Here is a 16,058-nt window from a genome sequence, read left to right as displayed (position 1 = left end):
CTAACCCCATGATAACAGGACTAAAAGAAACTGCAAACTTTTTTTATCTTTCAATAGAAAATATCAGAAAAACAAGACTTAAGGAAATTATCAGCTTGACTTTGTCCCATAATGTTTGCTGACAAGACTTCTAATACTGCGCGTGATCAGAATCAATGAGGGATGCAGGGAAGTTTATTAACTTCCCTTACTGCTTTTAAAATTAGAAAATTAAAAACAATTTGAATTGCTTAGCTCACTCCAGGCGTAAACACTGCTTGATCCGAACCTAATTAGCCAGGTTCCTTGCGGAAATCGGAAGAAAGTAATTACAAACGCGTGGAAAATTGAAGGCAATCTTTCTGGTCTTCTATGGAACATCTTTGCGACTCGGTGCACCCAGAAATGCGTACAAAAGTGATTGTTCAATAACTACAACTCATTAATGGTTCTGGTATAGGTTAATAGTTGCTTCCTCTCAGCAATAAAGATCCAAATCACGTCAAAATATGTTCTACCGCGGGTAATGTTAAATATTCTATTCTACATAATTTTTCTTTTCTATAATTTCGCTCCCTCCTGATAGATTCCCTGATAGATTCCCTCTACAAAAGGTAATGCTAAGTATTATTTTGTTTCTATCGCTGAACAAGGCGTTCGTTTATACATTCCACAACATAACTCTTAATGTTTCCACTGATCCCCTTCAGTACCTATTTACACAATAAATTACACAATGAATTTTTTATATGAATTTGTCACTAAATACATTACAAAAGAATGATTGATATTTTCTCATTAATTCAAAGAATTTAACTAGATTTATAGATAAATAATAATAATAATAATAACAATAATAATAATAATGACGGGAAAGAAACAGAATTTCCGTTTCAATTGCTAACTTTGTCACTATTTTCACTAAAACTTTACATTTTAGGCCATTGTTCAACTGGCACAGGAAATTTTCCACATTAAAGCCCAATGTTATTTATTTTGCAGTATTTTATACCAACGTGCAACTATTCATTGCATCATCAGTGTATACATGTTTAGTGCTTCCTAACCAATTCATATTTGCCTAGCATGTCTCACCTTTAGTGTCATCACAGTGAGTGTAGGTGACTAGTAAAGAAAAAGGGCATTAATCAAACATAAAACATCTCTGGAGCTCCCTTGTGGTGGATGACCTTTTGCTTAGGGTTAGCCTAAGTGACCTTTTAATTACTTGCTGTGACTGAATAATTTCATGGGAAGTTTCTATTGGTTAATTAGTTTTAAATAGTTTCAATACTGCGATGTGCACCGTCAGGTCTAAAAAAAACTAACAATAAATAACAGAAAAATCTGTCAGATTTCCTACTTGGCCTACAGAACAAACTTCATTTCCCGCTTGCCTAAAGATGCATAAAGGCAAAATGTAAGCCAAGTTTATGACAAAATTGTTAACAATTTCCTTTATCAAAGCTGTTGTGCAATTCCTCAGATTGGTAATGCCCATGATGATTGTAATGATTCAACCTTTTCACAATAATTTATCTCTATTTCCCTGCACTGTATTCTGTTCCTAGATCCACAGTATATATTTCATTTTGTTCAAATTTCATGATATCATAAAGTTTTGATCGTTTTTTGCATATTAAACGCATTTTCCTCAATTCCTATTGAAATTCATTTTTTTACCTCTTCCCTCCCTCATAACAGCAGCATTACAATTGGGCTGACCTGAGATAGAAGAGGTTTTTATCTATCAATCACTTCCTGAGCTAATACATTTAAGATTAATGATTCTTGTGTGTTTAGACATTACAGCTCATGTCAGCCTAGGTTTCATCCTTCCATGAACTTTCTCAAAGTCAGCCACAATTTCTTCCCAGGCCTGATCATCACACAGCACATCTAATGCTGTCATGGCCATGACTTTAGCTTGAATAACTGCCCTATCATGAGCTTCTGTCCTCCCTGATGCTGCAGTAAACTCATGAGTGTGATTTGCAGCAGATGTTTCAATGTCAAAGTATGGGTGAATGGAAGGTTTAACATGTGACACATTTCCCATGTCTGTGGAACCAAATGATGCCTTTACTTGTTCTTCATGTGGTGGAAATGTTAAGCCAAAGTCCTGCGCATTTGCTCCATAGAGCTCTGCAAGCTGTTTATTGATTGCCAAGTTGGAATAGAACATAGAATCCCAATGAATGTCCACAGTGCAACCTACAGTTATGTGAACATAACAAAAAGTGTTGCAAAAATTAAACTCTGGACAAAAATTTTTAGAAATTTGATTGAAACAATAAAAGTACACTAAGACTAAGTAACTGAAATAAATATGTCCATTTAAACATAATTTAATTACTGTTTACATCTCTGAGTGAGAGACACCACTGCGTAATAGCAGACACACTTGGTCAAGAGGTCCAAGTTAAAGCCCAGGTAAGGTCATTGTACTTTGCACTAAATATTTTACTTGCATGGTGCCTCTCTCCAACCAGGTTTAAGAAAATGAGTACTGATATACTATCAGAAAACTTGATGAAAAACTAAGTGGGGGTGGGGGGGGGGGAAGAGGGAAGGGGAGAAACCTCTGATGGACAAACATACTCACATACATTTACTCAAATGGGGGAGAGAGGGAATGGCAAATAGTAATACCCCTTCCTTAATATTGAAAAGAGGATAGGCTTCTAGGCTGTGGGGCACTGAGCCTAAATTTACCCTTTGCTTTAACCAAGTATCTGAGTTCTTCATTTCAGATGTTTGCACAAACTGAGACAAGTTTAAAGACAATTCAACCCTTTCAATAAAATAAATATTAACCAAACCACATTATCAAATTAGTTTACTGCTGTAAAAATAGATATGTGATTTGCCTGGCTTGGTCTGCATTTGGTACAACTGCTTAGGGCAAGGAGACTAGTTTTTCTTTGTGTGGACTAATCTGAGATAGTAGATAGTAAGGACTATGCATCATTCACACACCAGTGGCCTGAGCAGCAGACTCGAAACATCTATGTGCTTTGCTACGAAGAACCAATAATTCTTCCTCAGTTGGAGTTCTCACATAATATGCCAATGAAGCCTTTTCAGGAATAATGTTTGGCTTATTTCCTCCATCTGTGATGACACCATGTAGACGCCATGTTGGTTTGAGCTGCTGCCGCAAAACACTGACAGCATTATAAGCCATGACAGCAGCATCCAATGCATTAACACCCTCCCAAGGGAAAGCGCTTGCATGGGAGGATACTCCATGATATGTGACCTGAACAGCTTGCATTGCCAAGCATGTTGGATAAATACAGCTAAAAGATTTAGGATGAGCCATCAAACAAAAATCTACTTCCTCAAAGCAACCATTTTCAATCATTTTAATTTTGCCTCCACCACCTTCTTCTGCTGGAGTTCCAAGAACTACAACTTTCCCCAGGTCTTGCTTAATTGCATCAAGTGCTGCCTTCACACCTGAAGTTGAACAGAAATGTTATTACTTGCAAGCTGCAATACACTGTGTGTACACTTAGTGAAAAAAATTAACAAATAGAGAAGCCTTGCTTGTGCTGCAGTGGACCTCAGCATGATTGCAGTCGCTCTGACACCTTCATGATTTGCATGAATTTTAACAGTTACAGTATGCCAGTTTGGTTATATTTTACATCACTCTTGTCTTGCTCTGTTTTGTTTCTGAACATGAAACTATATATACCACACAAAAGATAGCTGTGTTTGATTTTTATTAGTACATAAGCTTACAATCTAACTGAGTGTGAAAACCTTCAAAACTTGGACCGTCCATTTCATTTTCTCTTTCAGGATATTTGTCTCTGCTCACATAAAAATAATTGGGGGGTTGAGAAAAGAAAACAACAGTGCTGTGAACAAGATTTAAGACTGAACTCATATTTTACTGAAACCTTATAAGTATAATTATAAAATAATTCAAATAGTACGCGTGCTCTGATTGGCCATAAAACCATTTTACATGAGCGTATGTAAACATGGTTTTCGTTCCTCTTTCATGAGTTATTTTATAAAAGAAATGTAAAATGGTTTCCGTGTTTACATAGCCTGATGTAAACACTTGGGAGGTTGGGAGAACACTTGATAAGCTGGAAACCACTCCGCTTCACGTCGTGGTTTCCTACGCTTATCTTGTGTTCTCCCAACCTCCCGCATGTTTACATCAGGCTATGTAAACACAGAAATCATTTTACATTTCTTCAGTAACAATATGATTTCAAGTGAAATTCGGTGTTATCATTAAGCAGAAGTAAATTTTTCAAGGACAACAAAATTGCACAAGCCTGTAGGGCAAGTGCAACTTGTAGCCTTTGAAAAATTTACCAGTGCTTAGTTACACCAAATTGTACAAGAAATCATGCTGTTACTTGTTAATAATTTACATGAAAAGCACATCATAGAAAGTCAAGATGGACAAAATTTTAGCATCGCATGTGCTAGTAGTAATTTACATTTTGTTATAACTTTGCATTTGTGTTACATAAAAAATGTACTCGCTTTCAACAAATCAGACGCGCATTAAATTTTCATCTATACTATTAATAAATATAATAACCCTCACTTATATGTACTGTTGTGCAATGGATTATGTGAGGAAAGAGGAACTATGCAAACTCTAGTTTAGATGGATACAGTGAAGCCTAAAAGCTTTAAAATCAAATTGAGGGGATAAGATATATCTAGAACCATTGAAAAAAAACAACAACAACAATGACAACTCTAAGGTCCAGAGCAATTTCGAAAACAACGTCGAAGGGCTCGAGGTAAGTCTTCATTTCCGAAGCACAGCCCACAATTGTGTTACATAATGTAAGGTCGGTGGTTTTAACTTACCCAGTGCGGCACCTACCCCAACCTCGGCGATCAGGTTATGACCACAAGCATGCCCTATACCAGGTAAAGCATCGTACTCACAAATAAACCCTACAACTCGTCTGGTACATCGACCACTGGCTGCTCGGAATGCCGTATCCAGAGTATGATGGGGTGTTACCTCGAATCCCTTATCACTTAAGAATTTAGTTAACACTTCATGCGCATACTTTTCTTGGTAACCAAGTTCTGGCTTTTTCCAAATCTTCTGGTTCAGCTCATAAAGTTCAGACGCCAAGTTGTCTATAGTACGAAGTGCCACATCTTTTAAACCCCTAAGAGCCGCCACCGCCGCCATGTTTAACCTCGTTCTCAAGATTCAAAAGACTCACTTATGACGGAGAGGAGAGAGGAAACGAAGGTCAAATAGAGGCTTTGATTGTCAAAATTTTCCAAGTCCACATGACAAAAAAGTCTTAGGTAAGGAGATCTTCTAAACAAACTTTTTAGTCTATTAGTCGCCATCTACGAACCAGCATCACACCCAAAAGAGTTTTCCAGAAATTAGTATAGGGCATTAAAGTGAGAGTATTTTAGAAATGTTTGTTTTAAGCAAAATCCAACTTAAACGACTTCATCATTTCAAATAGTTTCCTTCCTTACCTGTTGTTACCATTTTCCTGAAAAATTTGATGCTGATCTCATATAGGGTAAGGTATGTCAATTAATTACGTCAGAGAACCCAACAGACCCTAACCCAGTCCCCCACCTACAAATGCATCCACAATAGAGACATTTCAGCTGTATCAGACAACAACCGATAATTTATAAAGAGGAGCAGAACTATAAATGTCATTTCTGCGTTTTGAATTCTCTCATGATCCTCTGAATAATTTTGCACAAAGGAATTCTGTGTATCACTCAACAAGACACATTCCATTCAAAGGATCTCTTGCTCAAACATGAAATTTTATTTACCATCCAGTGAGAATAATTGTAGGGTTGAAGCTCCATCTTACACAAACTTGGAAACACAAATTCTAAAACCTACTTCATTTGATTTTTGTGGCTACATTATGGAGACACTTATTCAATAAAAGTGTACACAATGGAAACAAAGCAAAAATAAATTCCACACAACACAATACATCCAATGGCACAGAGGCATTCTCCGAATCCTCACTAGTGACCACATCAAAGACCTTACATTACATGCAAAGCTGTTGTTTGACAAAACAACTCACATCAATATGGTAAACAGAAATTACAAGATTGATAGCCTGAAGACGGAAAGAACACTATTGCTCTTTATATTTTTTGGCCATTGAAAATTAATAAAGCCATCTCTACATGCCACCATTCAATATCTCAAAAGAAAACTCTTAATACCCAATAAAAAATTCACAACAAAAGAGGTTTGGTGCCTTTTTGTCACACCATTCTCCCTTCAATTTATGTGCAAACTGACAACAATTAATGAATTGAGGTTATTTCAAATCAGCATGTAATCAGCACAAATATTCATATTTATGATTATACCACAAGTTCTAAAGAGTACAAAGGAAAGATTTGTGTCCTCTGCCTCCTTCTGATGCTAATACTAGAAACCTTTTCTGATGTGAATAGTTTGTGAGTAATTGCCGATTCAAAATTCATACAATAAATTTGCTGCAATAGACAATCATTTTATGTACACTGGATGCACTGTTGTAGAATAGGTTAGTTAAAAAGGAAGAATGGTGTGAAACAGAGGAAGAATCACACTTTATAGTTACCTCTGCTTAAAATGACTTATGATACATGTATATAATTTAATAAATGTTCTGGGGTTCATAAAGACCTCTTGAAATGTAATACTGGCTATGAACAATTTTAAACCATCATTGGTGATCAAAAAAATGTCTGGAGGCACTGTTGTAGTAAATAGCACAAAATGCTTCCATCAAACACATGGCCTGTAGTTGATGGGATACTTACTTTACATTTAGCTCATAACAAAACAAAACTACACTAGAAGCCAGGGTCTTGGTTGAACAAGTGAACTACTTCACAACATGATGTCAAATATGACAAGTTTCAGAAAATTTGTGTCAAAAAGGAATTGAAATTATTTTAACTCTAAAATGCCCAAATAGCTCACAGGAACAGGCTTAAAATGCTGCCAGGCAAAGTGGTTCCTTAAAGAGTTCTAATTACTGATGTGCACACTGCACACGAGGTCCATGGCCTGCTTCATCATCACTGCCATCCTCATATGCTTCTCTCCTTTTTTGACTGTATCTTGGATCAAGTTCCATGAGGTCCACTTCTTCCGCATCCTCAGCTGGTGATGGTTGTTTAGGCCGACTAGGAAGTAATGATTCTAGTAACTGGTATGAGGAAAAGCAAGAATAACTTAATATGATGTTTTCTGCATAATTAACCAAAATACAATTGAAAAGTGTTTTATGTGCAATCCTCCTGTATTGTTTGCTTGTGAAAGGTAAATAAAAAGTGCATAAAACAAACATTTCTCCCAGAATAAAGGTGACGACATGTAACTAGGCAAGTGACTTTGATTTCAAAAGTTAATCTGAAATTGATATTGGGAGAGGAAAAAGAAAGAATAACACGCTCAAAATTATTACCATCACTTGCCCCTAACAGTTGAATGTATGAACTCAAAACAAATTATTTCAACAATTTGTTAATGCTGAAGAACTTAAATAGCTTCTTGCATGATAAATAACCGTTGCTGTTTGATAAAAATCACATCATAACAAGTACAGACATTTCCTTGGGTGAATTTTTTGCTTTTTCTCTTTGAGAGCAATATTAACCTAAACATAAATATGAGTTTAGAGTGACAAATGGGAGCCAACGGAAATATGTTGGAGGACTTTTCTATGAGATAACAGCCAATGTATTCTACTGAAAACCTTGCAATACCACTCATGGTAGAATTTCTACATCATGACTCTTCCAACATGAAGGATGCTGATACCAAATAAGAGAAGATCTTGAATAGTGGAAAATCTTAGAAAATTGGTGAACACACAAAAAATAGGTACTCACAGATATTTTGTCACCCGGGATGAAATTGTTTGGAGGAAATTCAATTTCAAATTTAACATAGAGATTTCCCCTGTCATAGGGTCTTCTGTACGCTGGCATACCCTCTCCAACCACACCTCTTATGCAACCTAAGCCATGGAAAAATACAACAAAAATAGCTGTTTTATTACTGAAAAATACTTTATGATGAATCAACAATACAGAAAAATACATTGATGTAAATAAATTCTCTTTGTCTAAAAGGAAAAGTATTCAATACAGCCACCATTAAAACTCAACAATGACAGTTGATGAATGGAAAGACAGCAGCACAAATGGACAGACATACAGTTTTAAATCTAACCTGGTTCAATAACCTGTCCAGCAGGGTATTTTACAACTAAATTTCTTTTATCCAAGTGTTTGATCACCATATGGAAGCCACACAGAGCTTCTGCCAGATGAATTTTCTTGGTCATAAACAAATCATCACCCTGACGTGTAAACAATTCATGATCTTTCTGTTGTAGTACCAGAATAACATCACCGGGTTCAACACCAGGCTGTGTGAAGGAAAAAACCTTTAAATAAGTACAAATCCTGTCCAACACTAAAAGGTGGACAAAAAATCCCATTCACATTTTCTTTCAATGATGCATGCAAGATACCACAGACATATCAAAGCCATAATAAGAATAAGTAGCTCTGATCTAAATAACAAATGTACAGATCTGACTTGTTTGGTGACTGCCACAAATGGAACATTTAGTAAAAATACAATGTACTTCTTTTTTCTTAGCTTCAGCTTTTGATTCAATTTGATAAGCTTCAAAAACGACAGCTGGAGCAGACAAAGGAAAATGTAGTACACACCACTAAAGTATAATCAAGTGTTTTTGATTCTGATGCATCAAGAAATCCCTCCTGAATTGAACACATTATCACACATGATTTGAGACATCAGTTTGCACTGATGCATAGCCAGAATAGATACCATTTGAGTACACCTCTCGAGGTTATGTGATAAGTGCTTCATTTTTTTGTCTGCCAAGTTCTTAGTACTGGCTTAAATTTGGACGGCTAATAATGTGTTAATACGGCTAATATGTGTTAGTTTAGACTACCATCATGTTTATTTTAACATTCTCTTGAACCTTTGTACATTAAAAAAAAACAGATGATAAAAGGATTAGATTTGCTTGATTGGTAAACATCAATTCAGCAATCATCATACCCTTAACGCTCACCTCCTGGTCTCCCTCTCCTCTAAATGTTATTTTTTGACTGTCATTCATACCCCTGTCTACATGAACCTGCAAGAAACCAAGAAAACTTTTGAGATACAAGGCTCACTTTAACAATGGTCCATTCTAAGTACAAAGATAATTAACATGATAATTTTCAGGTTTTTTTGTATACTCCAGTTGTAGATAATTAAAAATATCATTCATTTTTCACTAGCATGTCACATATGAAACAAGTATACAATTTTGCAATCCAAAGACTTCTCTAAAACTCAAAGGTAGCGCACCTAGCAGCAAAATAGAGAGTCTCACATGTAATTCTTGAATACTTTGGAGGGTGTCAGTTTTTTCTTTGTTCCATGCTCATACAAATGAATATCACCATTCCCTTTACATTTCATTCTGTAATTAGAATAGCATCTCCAACCAATGATCACAGTTTTTCGATTTACCATTTACAACTCTCACCCATCCAATTATTTTTTTCTAGTAAGTGGTGAACCATAACTCAGTAATTTACCTCTAATATCTTGCTTTCTTTAACAACTTTTTTCCCCTGGCATTTTTTACACCTGTCCTTGGGATTGAGTACTTCACCTGAAAAGTTATTAATAGAGCAACAGGAACAAAGTTTGTACAGAAGTAATCAAAACATCACATAACATCTACATGAATGCATTTCATTTCTCTTACTAAATCCTAGTCACACAATCAACTTGAATAGCAAAGTGCATTTGATTAAGGAATGAATTTAAATTGATCAAACAATTCACAATTAACTGGCTCTCCATATGGGAATGAGCATTCCATCTACTCATTCAAGGTCATCATAAATTACCACCATCCAATTTTTCCATGGTCTTGTGTGGTATTGAGGGTGACCTGTGTGCAATCAGCAGGAAGGCAGCATGGAAATTTCGTCAAACAAGGCTGTCAGACTTTTAATTTAGCCCATGGTTCTTCATCATTTTGCACATTCTTACAACAAATCAAAGTACCTAAGGCATATCCTCAGTCTCACCATTCCCCTTACCTTCCCCACTGCATTCATTACAGGTAGACTGCATCTGCTGAACCATTCCAGGACCAATTTGGCGAATAGTCACTTTTATTCCCCTCCCTTTACACCCCTGACATGTCCGCACAGCTCCAGCTTTTCCACCAACCCTGCAATACATGCATGGTTGTAAACATTGGATTATTGCGGCAATAATCAAAAAAAATGTGTGTTTCGAGCCATTTCCATTGACTCACAGACATTTGTGTTTTTAAAAGTAAGCCTGTGGGTAGTCATCTCACATTAAGAAAAAACTTGAAGTATGAACACATTGCTTAAATATGTTTCACATGCTGAATGATATATAATGTGGCATTCTGAAAATCTCAAAAGCTTGTCAAAAACTTCATTGTTCTTCAGAAATTGATAGTTGTTGATGGTAATTAAAAACATTTCAGTTACTGCAAATAAATGACAATTACCGATGAACTGTTGATAGTGTATGACCAAAGTTAAACAATGAGTAACCTTACCCCTTACATACTGCACAGATCACATTCTTACTGAGTTGTAATTTGGTTGACTTTCCATTGTAAAGATCTTCTAATGTAACCCTACAGAATCAAATACAAAAAGCTAAATTTGATTGAAACACATACTAAAAAATTATTGCTCAAATTATACAGTACACAACATAACTCAGATACAGTGCTGTAGGGATTACTACATAAAACATGCAATTTGTGCTGGCAATTTCTCTGATTGTACTGTACATCCAATTTTGCATCCATGTTCTCTGGGAAAGTAGGGGGTTCAATAAAGAGCCAAAGCTCTTTATACAGGTCTTTAATTCTGTGATTTTTTTGACAATTGTAAAAAATTACAATAATTAAGTCCAGCAAAAGTAAGTAACAATATGGTAATACCCAATGAGAAAAACAGAAAAGAATTATCTTTACTTTAGAGGATGGAAGAGATCTTCTCCTCGCCTTCTTCTTTGTCTGAGTCCTCCACCACCTTAAAAATACAACAAATTGAACAAAAGTAATTCACTACTGTTATGATTTATGGTACTTTAAAAGTTCTCTTTTGACAGACATCTTGTAACAACCAAAGGGGCCAGATTTAAAATACAAGTTGTACTGTTATGACCTACTTGAAATTCTGCACCCATGTAAAAAGGAGGAACAGTGATCACTTGTGCAAAAGTGTGAGGAAAAAGGAGTAGGAATTTAAGCAAATTTCCTTAACAACAATACGAGGCTCCTCCGAACTTAAATTATATAACTTTTAATTTCAAACTGACAAAAATTCAGTTGCCAAGGTGGTGACCAGACCAAAACTTTTAGTTGCTAGCAAGGAAATGTTATTTGCAATGGTTCCAGTATCAGTCACAATCTTAAGTCATGCACCTTGGGAACAGATGAAAGAGGCCAATGTAAAGAGCTGGCTATCAAATATAGGATGCTACAGGGTTTAGGGTATAATAAAATGCTTGTTTTTAAAAGTAAAAAATCTAACCCAAAAGTAAGAACAAGATTGTTCTTATTCCTGAAGACAAAAGTCTTGAACTTTTCTACACTATTCATCTATCAGTGACTTAGTGGCCACTCATTGTTTAGAATTACTTTCAGGGCTGTTGCCATAGCTTTTCACATAACTGCTGCTTAATACATAATGCAAAATATTGACAGATATGATCAAAAATATGACTAGATATGATCAAAAATGTGACTAGATATGATCAAATGCAATACCCCCACCATACTAAGTTAAATCAAAGAACTTCAAAGAGATATTTACAACACTAATACGAGTAATAAGTAAGAAAATATATACTTGTTGTATAATCATACTTCAGAAGTTTAAAATGAACTGATGTAAAATAATACATTTAAAATGGTTTCTTGATATTGTTCACATTCTTCTCAGCCTTATGATTGGTTGATAGACCATTTGAAAGGGTTTTCATTAAAGTAGTAACCATTGAGGAAAGATAACTTATGGGCAAATCCTACTATACAAAAAATTGGGCGGTTACACAGCCATGGCATGGTGTAAATGAATACCGGTGAACAATGACAACAAATGACAAATTCCTATTAAAAACCAAAAGGAATCAAAAAGCTCCCACTAACTCAATTCATTTACAAATTGCAAATACACAGGTACATTAAAAGAGGACTTGAAAAACCTGGCCTTCCAAATTTGGCAGTTTCATATAGCTCAATTGTATTAAGATCTAGACCCCTCAAGGTTTAATTACAACATAATTCTGAAATTCTTCAGAAGATAAAATGGTGGACACAGCTAAATATTAAAAAATAATTAAATTCAGAGACAGCTTTCATCCAGCAAAACCAATTTAAAAATTCCCTGGATGTTCAGACAGGCATGATATTGCTTAATCTTTTAGAAATCTCGCACAGCTGCATGGTTAACAGTACATGTGCAAGTGTAACAAATATGTTCCATTAAAATTGCACTTTTGATGCAGAACAATATTTGAATAAGAGAACTCATTTTGGCTTTGAATGTTTGTAACTAAAGATTAGTGATTAAAAGTTGGGCTTCTTCAACATAAATTTAATTTGATCCCTGATTTTGCAGAATTAAATATAAAGTGTCAAAGGGTTAGAACAAAACTGTTGCTAAAAATAATGAAACGCTATACATGATTAAACTTTCACAGAAGAACTGATCAACAAAGATCTACTTAAAACATAATGGGAAGACTATATGATCAGTGAGAAAGTTCAAAGGAGTGTTGTTATCTCAACATGACTGAGCATAACTGAAGTACAGTTATTACAACTAATATTTGACTAAATCTAATCAAATTTAACAGAGATCATGTAAACTAGGCTTTGTTTAGGAGACCTCAAAATCATGACACCTTCATAGCACCAGTTACCTTGGAGACAAGACATATTTGTTACATTAAGAAGAGCGTGTTATTTTTCAGCATAGAGAAACAAAATACATTTGTAAAGGCCATGGTCATCAATTTTCTACAGATAGACAACACAATAAAGTCTACTTTCTGAATGTATACATTATAAATAATGACACTTACAGCTATATTACGATTCCATAAAATAAGGTTATTTTTAGTAACCGTGGTTGCACAACGAATTCATTTAAAGCCAAAATTCTATCCATAATGTGAGCTCATCTATACTTATATCATACCGATTTTTAGCCCATTAAAGGGTAGAAATTTCGCGATAACTAAGCATTACAGAAATTCCCCCAGCTAAACAAGATAAAAGGATTATTCAATGACGTAGCAACCCAAAGGAGCCGAAAATTTGGATGGAATGTTCTTAATACATCACCGACTTTCAAAACTTGGGCTGATATCGAACTCTCGACAACAATATCTCTCTAAAAGACGACTTCATACTGTCAATTGAGTGGCTTTAGCAAGGCATGGCCGAACCATCTTTCAATAAACACGAATTTATACGGGAAAATGTTTCCAAATTGTTACCAATTTTATATTTACGACCTACTAGAGTCATGAAATGTCCACAAGAAATGTCAGTTTCTTCAGTTCTTAGCTTTAATCCACTTCCGGTAAAGTTGGTTTTTTGGCATTTTCGTCCATTCTAAACATGCTTAGAGCAGTAAATGTTACGGCGCCAACACGATCAAAATATCGACTTACCGAACATTCCACCGCCAAAACCGCCGAAAATATGCGACAAAAGATCGTCCATACCCCCACCTGAGGAAATGAAAAGGGAAAAAGGTTCATGATATTATAAGAAGAGAAGCATGCTGATGCAAATCGGAGACAATTCAAGGTTCGTTTCAGCCAAAGTAAAACACATCACGTCACGTTTCAAGTGGAGATTTAATAATGAGCAATTTCAGTTTCTGAGCATGAAAAGATCAGTCCAAATGCAGCTAAAATAAGGAACCGAGCGGTGTCAAAATTACTTACCCATACCAGCGCCTTCGCGTAATCCCTTCTCTCCGTATTTGTCATAAAGTTCGCGTTTCTCAGGGTTCGAAAGTACCTCGTGAGCGAAGCTTATTTCCTTAAACTAGAGACAAGAAGTTGACGTTAGAAGGACAAGAAGGCAAATAACGAGTTCAAAACATTAACAAATTCAAAGACAACTAACTTACTCTATCGCCTGCGTCAGGGTTTTTGTCGGGGTGATACTCTTTCGCGAGCTTCCTGTAAGCCTAACAAATTAGACGATTTTGACAAAGTTAACGTCAGATAAATCGTTTATGAAGCCCCCAAGTACTATTCTTGATTTCATAAATCTTCCTAGTTTACCTTTTTTATCTCCACATCGCTCGCACTCGGCGAAACACCGAGAATTTCATAGAGCCGCGTGTCCGCCATATTGGGCAATAAAAGGCAACTGTTGTGTGACTAGCGACCATGTGATGACGTAATAATGCACGTGCTCGTACCCAGGTAAGCACGGTAGACGATGTAAATATCGTGTGTGTCGAGGATGGATGAGGGAGGAAGTCACGAAAAGAAATTTTGAGACGTGAAATATACGAAAGCACTGAAAAACACACAAAGGTGTTTCCTGTAAGATCTCGTTTATCCTTTGAACTGTTTGATCTGATGATTTTTCTCGTCTTTACTCTAATTTTTAGTTTCGTGCTGCTTGTATAGCTTTTAGCGCCATGTTGACAATTCTGAATACATCATCGAAGTCTCAATGCTTTCTAAATGTCGATTTGGCCGGAGAAATCCCATTAGTAAATACTAGTTCGCGTCTCACGATCCTTTTTTCTGCGAAAACTCCGAAAATATATTTATTTGTAGGATTCTTATTTAATCAGTTTGACGCGTGACTTTTTGTACCAGGAACACAAGCAAAAGCAACGAGTTCGTGCGAAAATGAAGTGGATTTATCAAAGTGTTTGCTTTTTTAAAGTGCGAGGGAAAAGTGAAAAAACCTGAGGAGCACAGAGTAAACAATAATGACTGGCTTTTGTTCCCTTTTTCTCTGTTAATCGTTGTGGCCCAAGACAGCTGTGAATAATTCACAGCCATATCGGGAGTTCCTCGTCGATCTGCACGCAATGCAGGATTTATTTCCTTCCTCTTTTACAAGAGATTTGCCCATGCATGCGTTGTCAATTCAAAACATTGCTCAGTTTTTGTAAACGAAATATGAAAATAAACCAACGAGAGCATCACATTTCACCCACACACGAAATTTGCCCTTCGTCGCAAGAGTTGTCACTGGAAAAACTGTTCACATGATTGATTTAAACAGAATAAAGATTGGGATACAAGGATTAATTAACTGAATTTCAGAAAAGGTTTTTGATATATAAATTACCATAACCTTCACTCGAAAAACAGAATGGTAAAATTTTTGGATGTTTATTCAGAGTCTCCGTACCTTACGTGCGTCTGCCCATCGCCCAAGGTTTTTTTGAGGACCCTAAAGCTATCAAGGTAGGATCTCGTTAACAACAAGTTGATGGCTTTGAAAAAGAAAATGGAGACTGTCATAGACATCCGCGACCCAATGAATAGACACTTGAACAGACAATTCAGAGAGCGCCTAAATTACCGCCATAGAAATTGAAAGAATATATTGAGCTGCTGAACTAGAAAGAAAAACTTGATAAAAGCAGATTGATGCTAAACATTTTGAAATGAAAGGATAATGACTTTCGTATACAAGCCGATAAAACTCGCTGTTAGTACAAATATTTTGTAGGATAGAGCTATATCTGTAGCGATCAAAATAAGAAAAAAACCGATCATATGGCAACATATCCATTCACAAAAAGTTCATCGTTTTGACATAGTGTCCTCTATATTCTGGATTGAAAAAAAGAAATAAAAAGAACGTGTGTAAAAAATGAAAATGAAAGAAATAATGACATGTATAGTTTCTTAATACTTGAGATTCAGCGGCTGACCGTACCCACGTTTTAGTCTCAGTCGGATTACATGTAGTCATTATGATATTCTCCGATAA

General features: G+C 35.8%; 2 protein-coding genes across 2 annotated transcripts; both read right to left on the bottom strand.

Moving 5' to 3' along the window:
- Positions 1 to 1,197: 1,197 nt before the first annotated feature.
- LOC131774517 (peptidase M20 domain-containing protein 2-like) lies at positions 1,198 to 5,168 on the bottom strand. The gene is made up of 3 exons (XM_059090566.2): positions 4,831 to 5,168; positions 2,959 to 3,441; positions 1,198 to 2,193 (listed from the first exon to the last, which is right to left on the bottom strand). Exons 1-3 carry the CDS (start codon positions 5,165 to 5,167, stop codon positions 1,793 to 1,795), a joined length of 1,221 nt encoding a protein of 406 aa, XP_058946549.2. The 5' UTR covers position 5,168; the 3' UTR covers positions 1,198 to 1,792.
- A 589-nt stretch (positions 5,169 to 5,757) lies between these two features.
- Positions 5,758 to 14,473, bottom strand: LOC131774524 (dnaJ homolog subfamily A member 2). The gene is made up of 12 exons (XM_059090572.2): positions 14,378 to 14,473; positions 14,221 to 14,280; positions 14,033 to 14,135; positions 13,754 to 13,813; positions 11,043 to 11,100; positions 10,617 to 10,697; positions 10,120 to 10,253; positions 9,607 to 9,683; positions 9,090 to 9,155; positions 8,207 to 8,405; positions 7,864 to 7,991; positions 5,758 to 7,178 (listed from the first exon to the last, which is right to left on the bottom strand). Exons 1-12 carry the CDS (start codon positions 14,444 to 14,446, stop codon positions 7,002 to 7,004), a joined length of 1,212 nt encoding a protein of 403 aa, XP_058946555.1. The 5' UTR covers positions 14,447 to 14,473; the 3' UTR covers positions 5,758 to 7,001.
- Positions 14,474 to 16,058: the final 1,585 nt, after the last annotated feature.

Source organism: Pocillopora verrucosa, chromosome 3, assembly GCF_036669915.1.
Source record: "Pocillopora verrucosa isolate sample1 chromosome 3, ASM3666991v2, whole genome shotgun sequence".
Lineage (NCBI taxonomy): Eukaryota > Metazoa > Cnidaria > Anthozoa > Scleractinia > Pocilloporidae > Pocillopora > Pocillopora verrucosa.
The sequence above is the reverse complement of the archived record's forward strand: the minus strand, read 5'-3'. Positions and strand labels throughout refer to the sequence as shown.